General features: G+C 40.4%; 1 protein-coding gene across 1 annotated transcript; it reads right to left on the reverse strand.

The window, feature by feature from the left end:
- Nucleotides 1-458: 458 nt before the first annotated feature.
- Nucleotides 459-5,079, reverse strand: LOC129733990 (uncharacterized). Its single transcript, XM_055695651.1, has 3 exons — nt 4,689-5,079; nt 2,240-2,463; nt 459-2,128 (listed from the first exon to the last, which is right to left on the reverse strand). Exons 1-3 carry the CDS (start codon nt 4,919-4,921, stop codon nt 1,737-1,739), a joined length of 849 nt encoding a protein of 282 aa, XP_055551626.1. The 5' UTR covers nt 4,922-5,079; the 3' UTR covers nt 459-1,736.
- Nucleotides 5,080-8,724: the final 3,645 nt, after the last annotated feature.

Here is an 8,724-nt window from a genome sequence, read left to right on the forward strand (position 1 = left end):
GTTTTAATGGAATATAAGAATACCGTAGTCCAACGTCATGCGGTCGTGTCTTGAATACCACCCTCCTACTTTTTTAACAATGTACGTATATGGCCTCCAGATTTATACACATAGGCGTATTTCATGCATCTTATATGGTCATTTTTTTTACCAAATAAGGGTTCACTTAACAGAGTTGATCGCAAGTTATATGAACCAATTTGTTTGCTGGGTTCACTGTGTCTCAGCAACGAGGTGAAGTCAAGGGGAAAGAAGTGAAGTCAAACTCTGTTCGGGAGGAAGGAAACATAGTGAATTTGTTTTAGTGAACATCCAAACTGGTCACCGTGCCACTTTTTATATTGGATCACTTACATAAACAAAAATTTAGACTTTCAATTTCGGTCGGAATTTTTTTTTGGGGGGATTTACCTCCTTTTTTATCAAGGAAATTTCTTTGGTACAAAAACACGCAACGGTTTCGAATCTCTCTCTCTTTTAAAATCAAATCTTCTCAGCGTTTATTGTTGTTTCCATTGAAAGAATAAAAATCCAATTAATGACTATTGACACATCGTGTTCGTTACTTTACACAAGTCTATAAAACTTTTACATATTAAGCAGTAATCTATACAGTCGAGGTTTTGCATGTTGCAATTTGTGGGAGTGTGTAGCTGTGTTTATGTTGCGATAACTCGATTGATACGTGTTTGCTTCTTCTGTTGATTCTTTTGCTTACCCTGACTAATATCTAAAATCATAAATTAATTAAATAAATTAATTACACGTTCGATCTCTAGCGGTTTGATTTTTGATACATTTTTACTATCTGTCTCTCGCTTCGTGATTTTGTTTTTCTTTTCGTTTGCAAATAAATTACTACACACTAGTAAAACACTAATTAGGTTGGCTTTAGGTCGGAAAATGGATTTCTTTTGCGGTAGCGCCCTCCAAGGTGAGAGGGCTTTCACCGCAAAGGACCGTCGTAGCTGGAAAATGAAGTGATTCACAGGTAGTTGGTGGAAGGTGGCAGAGCGGAAAGCCATCCAGCATTCGGCACACTAAACTGGTTGCAGCCACCTGACGCGCGCTCGCTGTGGAACGTGTCAATGCTTGTGCGAATTTTCTGTCGACTCGAACGGCTTGCCGTCCGTTGTGTTTGAGTGAGTCTGTGCTTTCTGTGTATGTACAAATAGGTGGCTTACCAATCGTTGCAAGCCTCAGTGTTGTACTTGGTTTTTTTTTTCTGCTTTTCGTTTCCTATTTTGTTTTCGTTTATGATATCTTTCTCGCGTGTCGGTGCTCTCAATTTGTGATGTAGGATTTACAGAAAGTTTGGGTGGTGGTGGAGATGGGTAGCTTGCGGTGGTTTGCCGGTGGTTTGCCGGTGTTGTCGGGTGTGAAAGATAGACTGGATGGGCCGGGTGTGAGTGCACATTTAGCGCCATAATTTTAGGGTGAGGGGTAATTGCTGATATGCGCGTTGGGAGTAAATACTGCGACTAGGTTTGAAGACTCGTCAACGATGAGTAGCACGCTTTCTGACTTTCGCATAAAGTAGTTCGTAGATGAAATATAAGAGTAGTGAAGAGTTTGCGGGGTGCGAAGTGATCAGGGTTGAGGAAGGAAGATAAACCCAAGATAGAACCCACGATGCTGTGCGCAAGGGTGAACAGACGAAAGACTAGTTAAGATCGGAGGAAGTGGAAGCATCTTAACCTAATATGGTTTCGTTTGGATGTACACGTGGTAGAAGTTTACGCTTTTGGAGCTTGAGCGCTGTAGGCAAGTTCCTGGGCGGTATCGTAGCTGCGAGCATATGGGTACTGAGCGTTTCCTTGGGACCATCCGCTAGCACCAGCTCCAGACCATCCAGCAGCGGCTGGGGCGGCGGCTGCAGCACCAAGAGCAGATCCGGCTCCACCTCCAACGGCCTTGGAAAGTAAACCTAAAGTGCTGGCTCCGTCAACGGCTCCACCAAGGAATTTTTTCGCAGCCAAAACAAGAGCCAGAACCAGAGCAATCTTCGAGACGAACAAAGCCTTGATGGCGAGGAGGGCAACACCTCCGAGCAGCAGGGGCAGCAGAGCGAACAGCTTACCTCCGACAGCCAGAACAAGTGGGCCGAGGACCTTCTTTAGTTTTTTGCCTGCAATGAGAGTGTGCGTGGAGGAAGGAAAACGAAAATACCCCAAATAGAATCATGTGCGAAAGAAGAATACGGCGGTTAATATTGTTAGGTATGTTCGGTGATACGGACCTTTCTTCAGCAGTCTACCTTCTTCGATCGAGCGGGCAATGGTTTCGGTGGCCTCTTCTGGTAGACGGATCTGGATCGAGCGAGCGGTGAACAGTCGCTTGGCGGAATCGACGGCCATATCGAACAGAGCGTCGCTCTTCTCCTCTGAGGTAACCGGTAGGGTGTTGATGATTTCGTTCTCAGATACGGATTTGCCCATGCGTTCAGCAGGGACATTTGGATCTCTGAAAAGATAATGAATATAAATAAAAAGTTGGCTCAGAATTAGATGCTAACCTCAAATGTGTGAACGGTTTGCTTCTAGCAGCACTAATCTCGATAGCTCTACTTTCGAGTGTCATTAAGCTCCTCCTCAAGTGGCAGTGTGAGAAACGAAACAAGAAAGAAAAAAAATCGGAACCGGTTTCGGTGGCGGAAAAAGTAGGTTCCCTATATATTGGCCAGCAGGAAGTTTTGTTAATAAGACACTTTCGTGTGTTCTAATTTTCATACCCCGATAAGGGTTTCGAATACGCAAGCGCAGTTGAAGGCGAGGGTGTATAAAAAGCAATCATTTTCTGTTCAAAACGGAGTGCAGCAAAGTTGCGCAATGCAAATTTGGTGGAAAGAGGAATCATTGGTGAAGCAATCTTGAAGGCGGGAAAAAACCCCGAATTCGGTTGATGGAAATGTGGGTCAATCTTCAGCTGGCGGTATCAATTGGCCGACGGAGGCAAAAAACATTGTGGCCTAAAAAGTTTGATTGTAGCTTGGTGCGAAACTATTGCCTTGTTTGTCTTTCACTCCTCTGTTTCGGGGCTCGCTAAGCCTTTACAAATGAATTTTCGTAATCAAATAAAACGGAGCTATTCAATCGCCCGGTTGCAGGTGTTGAACGGGGAATTAGAACGGGGCACGCGTACATTATTGTTTTATCAGCCAACGGGAACGATAGATGAGAGGGTTCCACAGCACCGAAAATAATCGGAGGTTTAATGTTGTGAAATGGGAGAACTAGAGCATAGATTCCACTACAGGATAATATCTGTAGTTTTTACTTTCTATTTTAAATTATTGACAAAGTTTTACAAATTATGGCAAGATGGAAGTCAAAAGAAAAGGGGACAATTGCTCTTGGACTGTTTTTTTGTCTGTAAATTAATTTTTCGATCACATGTGTACGCTTATTATACCCTACCATTTATTGGTAATTGTGAACAGTTTCGCAGTTCGCATCTACGAATTTTCCTCGTTCCGTCTCAGTTTAATCGTTTGTTCAATTAACTGTCATTCAAAGAAAACGGATCGTGCGAACAGAAACAATTCGACAGCTATTTGGATTCAAACTGGCCAGTGGGGTTCTACGCTAGTAACGGATCACTAGAGAAAATAGAAATTATACATTCGAACGGTACGAGCGATAGTGCCGATTCATGACATTGCATTGGAGTGCGTACGAAAAAGTAAAAAAAAGCACCCCTTGTAAAATTGATCATATTACGCAATGGCTGGTTACTTGTGTCGTAATAAACACTATTTTGTAATTAATAAATAAATTCTATAAATTCTAACTCTTATGTTTGCAGTGAGATAAAAAAATACAGCTTGTTTAACAGTGGAGTCTGTTTATCTGTTTCATTTTAACGGTACACTAACCGTAGTTTGCTGAACTATTCTGTTAAGGTTGAGTGTTGAAAATTTATTTTTGTTTTCAAAAATCTCATAGTAATCGGTGTACATGTCATTCATTTTTTAAATTTTTGTTTGAAAGTAAAATGAAATTTGAAAATCGTGCATAACATTTTTCAGTAATAAGAAAGAAAAAAAAATTTTATAAGCACAAAAATTTCAGTTGCTCTTTACACTGTAGTGTTTGTTTTAATATTAGTAATTAGTAGTGTTTACATGTTAGCGTTTTTGTAGAGGGTGGTGTGTGTTACAATAATGCAACATCACCACAAATCACTTGATAATATATCATGATGCAATGTGCTGTTGAGTTTCTCTAACTGTCAGAGAAAAAATAACCCAAGTCAATTTAAAGCCCAAATCATATTTTAGCCCATAGCGATAAACGTTGTAATCAGGAAGTTCGTCACTTATACTCTTGTTGATGTCACTCTACAACGGAACCAACGGCTATCTCGCTATCGTCACTGTTCGGTCTGGTCAGTTAAAGATGGTATTTAAGTGATTCGGGAAGGCAAAGTTTCATTGCATTCATTTCTGCATTTTATGATTAACAGAGCGGGAAATTTTTTATAGCCAAATGTATCAACCGCGAAAGCATTTTACCGGAATCACTTGCAAATTTATCCCAAAGTAATGAAAAATTTCCGTGAGATCGGAATTTTTCAGCACACAAAGCCTGTCGCTATCTAGCTAGTTACGAAACACAACAGTTATGTTCACTTATCGCTATATTAGACGCCGATCGTAACTTTCTATAAGATCATTTCATAAAATTCACCTTGAGAAGGTCACACCAGGCACGATTTCGATGTTGTTAGCACGGGCGGCACGGTTCAGAGCTGTAATTCCTTTCACCGCCAAGCAGGTTCCCATTTCGTCCGATTCAAAACAGCTTCCGAAGAATTTGAGGGCCATATTCAGTGCACTTCCGGTGGAAGAAGACTCTTCAGCCGGCGCTGGGGCCGCCATTGCGCAGGCCAAGATAACCGCAGACACGATAAACACTTTCATGATTGCTGCTATTTTTTTTGTTCGTTTCGTTTTTGGTCACTTCACACGATTCACCCGCAACTTTAGAGTTCTTAGATAGCACAGAACTTTACACGCACTCGCTCTCGGGCTGCTGTGTCGTTTTACTTCAACGATCGGTAATGAATTGTACTCCTATCTCAGTATTGTAACCCTTATATAGCACCAACAAAAAATGCTTCTTTAAACAACGAGATGATGATAAATTGTAATACCAAGATATTATGTTAAATAATTTCTGTATCGTCAAACACGCCCGAAAAGAGCGAGAGAGCGACCGAGAGCCGGAGGAAAAAAAGAAATGGAAAACGCCGAAAAAAGGCCGTCGAACATTTCTCCGGTTCCTTCTCTCACCTACGAGGGGGTATTTTCCAAAAAAAAACGAGAAAAATTCGCTTCAACACCTGCAAATCCAACACTTGTAACGCTGAGATGTTGGTTCAGAGCACAAGCCTAGCTCCAAAATCTCTTTCCTATTTGGCGGCTGCTCTCTCTGGTTAAGCTCTGCACGCACACATTCGTGGGGCATCTTGTATGCTAACGACGCTACCGATACCGTAGGCGATGACGATAAGATGAAAGAGACATTTCACGCTCAACATTTCTCCGGTGCACACACCGATATCCGACCGGCGGCGGCTGCATGAGAAACCGGTCACACAAGCAAGACAAAAGACAACAGCCCCTCTAATGCGCCTGCAGACCCCAACACCGCCCACCGTAAAATAAACGATTGTGTAAGAGATGTACGCATGCAAGTCCAGCATCCTTGCCGTCGTTCGTCGCTGTTGGTATGCAGACGGATATCATCTTCCTTTGTAAGGTGCGTGCCAATCGGCGCTCCCTCCCTACTTGCCCTACTTTCCACTCGCTGCTGTAATAATGTCCTGTTGTCGCTAATGGAGGTTAAAAGGAAAAGTTAACGGATCTTATAGTGATCGTTTTGAAAGCAGGAAGGAAAAGCGAAACCCCCCGTGCTTTGTCTTGCGTTGCACGTGAATCAGCCCGATAACATTTGACGACAATTTCGCGTGGTCTGAATAACAACCTTGCGCCATAGAAAGGAATTTCGCAATTAGGTCATACTGTTGCACGGTAATGGTAATCATCGCTACCGTGTCTGCGAATGCGTTTTGGTTATTTAAGATTTGTAAAAAAATGATTTACGGATATTCATGCTCCTCGAAAGGTTTGAGCGACAAAACAAGTTTTTTGGTTTTGAAATACGCGCCCAATTTGCGGATCTATTATGAGTTACTAGTGTCTCACTCTTTGTTGTCTCAATATATTTTAATTTTTTGCTAATGCATACAAGTTACATTTTTCACAGAAACAATATGCGATTACGCAAATACATTAAAATAGTTTCAGTTAGTTTGCTTCATCACTGTACGACGCTAAGGAACTATACGGGGTTACCGAGACAGTATGCAATTAAACAAACGGAAATTCAATAAGATTACTGAATTTTATGATGAACACATAATAATATTATCAATACAGATTAAATTATCCATTCTATATTCTTATATAACAATATAAGGGGCCATCCACATAAAACGTGGACAGCTTTGGGGGGGTTGGTTTGTGCAATGTCCACGGTCCTTACAAAAAAAAACGAATTTATATGAGCATTTGTCTACGGGAGGGGGGGGGGGTGTAATAATCGTTAAAAATCTGTCCACGTGGTATGTGGATGGCCCCTAAAGTTAATCGTTGTTATAATCAGGATAGTGGAAATTATGGCCACAGTTTTTTAAGGAAAATATGGTATTATACACGAAAATTTTTTTCATCATTATCCAAATGATCTGATGATGACTCGATGGCTCAATGGAATAAAGAAAGTTCTAAAACTACTAGCTACACACTTTAAAAAGTTTCAGCGAATCTCGGCATTATTTATGCCGCCGAATGTTCGGCAACCATCTTGGCTGAATTTATTTTGCCGAGAATCTCGGGAAATCAATATTTGACAGATGTCACTTTATGCCGAGAATTGCGGTAATCATTTTACTGCACTGTCGGCAAACAAGTCTAACGACTTTTCGGTTATATAAATCCAATCGCAGAGCATAATTTCGCTCAGAATTCAGTATTTTTCTTTCAAAAAAAAATTATAAGCTCGATAAGTTTTAGTAAGTAAAGAAATTTATCCATTTTAAGTTTTGAATGTTTGTCTTTTATTTTGTACGCTAGTAGCTTAACCTGGAAACAAATATAATAATCTTGCATTTACACGATTTTAAACTACACTTTTGCCACTTCGTCACAGATTCATACTACACTTTTTTGGCTTCCGGTTTGTGAAAACCTGTAGTTCGCACAAATTTTAGCAAAACATTCTTCTGTTTCCTGTTTGCTTACACGTAACACGTTTGCATAAATTTGAACAAAGAAAAATGGCGGCCAACTCGTTCATCAGAATAACCGAAACTCGGCAACGAGCAAAATTCGTTAAGCTTCGAGTATTTTTTTGACGAAGTCTTGGTAACATTTTCTGACTACTTTCGGCAACCGGCTTTTTTTGCTAAAATATCCTCTAGTCTAGTCTAGTCTGGTGAACTCGATTTTTCACAGCCGAGCTCAAGACCTAGTTTTAAGTACTAACCCAAACTAACACACAGAGCATCCTGAGTGAGAATTCTCAGGGTACCTATAAATCGGTGAAGGGATCGTTCCTGCGATTCTGACAGAATCTGTGCGAATCGCATATGGCAAACCTTCTCATTGATTCCTCAAGAATCTAAATGAGAAACGCAATAAGAAGAGACTATTCGACATGACTGATGTCCCAGTTGGAATAACATTAGGGATAAACAGGGTAAGACCGCCCACCGTAGTTTTACTACCAAGTTATATGAAAGTTGAAAAATTACTTTTCTATTACTAATTTTAGTTTAAGGAGTAAATTTAGTTATGAAGAGAGAAAATTAAACTAACAGAAAATATGATTGTAGAAACTACGAAAAATATAGTTCAGCAGGTGGGAATCGGACCCACAACTTCCAATCTCCGGTCAGATGTGTTTCCGTTACACCACCGCACAACGTTAAAGACGTAGTTCTAGAATCGTGTTTTGTATCGCTTATCAAATACTCGCACTTCGTACATTTACTCAGTAGAGACTATTATTATTTATAGAAGGCTATTGTTTTCTATTACAGTATAATTACATAACATTTTGCATCCCTGTCTGTTTTGCTAGTGCGCGAACGGTCACAGAAATAATCAAAAACAACCTTTAATCTGGCAACCAGTCAATGCACTATTGTTTTGCGGCAACGGGACTTAAGGTTTTTCTGTCTATAAATCTATTGTTTTGTTTGTGAATATACGTTTAATCGCTTGCCTGAATCTGTCTTCTTTCGGAAATATCGAAAGCCGTGAGTAAAATTGTGATCTTGACTACTTTTTCTTAACTAAATATGAGAATGTTCCACTGGGGGTAAAGTCGCCCACTATACATGTGGTAAAACCGCCACGTATACCACTGTTTGTTGTTTTACTTCAAGACCCAAATGCCTCGACACTACAAATGAGATATTTACAGGATCAGTAAAGCAATTTCAAGCCTCATAAGACAACGATAATAGTCGACCATTTTCGATTTGGTTGAAGCTTTTCTAGTGATATTTTTTTAACAAGACTAATTTTTGAAAATAGTCAACTTGTGTAAAATGGTATTAATGAACAAAAACAATTTTAGAGCCAGGACGGTTTATTTGATCGATATGACGTCTCCGGCAGACCCCTAGGGGTACGCGAGAGCCTTCAGGGGGGTA

This window comes from Wyeomyia smithii, chromosome 1 (assembly GCF_029784165.1).
Source record: "Wyeomyia smithii strain HCP4-BCI-WySm-NY-G18 chromosome 1, ASM2978416v1, whole genome shotgun sequence".
Taxonomy (NCBI): domain Eukaryota; kingdom Metazoa; phylum Arthropoda; class Insecta; order Diptera; family Culicidae; genus Wyeomyia; species Wyeomyia smithii.

What these genes read in the sequence shown, in the direction of transcription:
- LOC129733990 (XM_055695651.1), bottom strand. Translation starts at nt 4,921, where the DNA reads ATGAAAGTGTTTATCGTGTCTGCGGTTATCTTGGCCTGCGCAATGGCG. An exon ending in CCTGGTGTGACCTTCTCAAG is followed by an intron (nt 2,464 to 4,688) that starts GTGAATTTTATG and finishes TTATCTTTTCAG; the next exon opens with AGATCCAAATGTCCCTGCTG. An exon ending in AGGTAGACTGCTGAAGAAAG is followed by an intron (nt 2,129 to 2,239) that starts GTCCGTATCACC and finishes CTCTCATTGCAG; the next exon opens with GCAAAAAACTAAAGAAGGTC.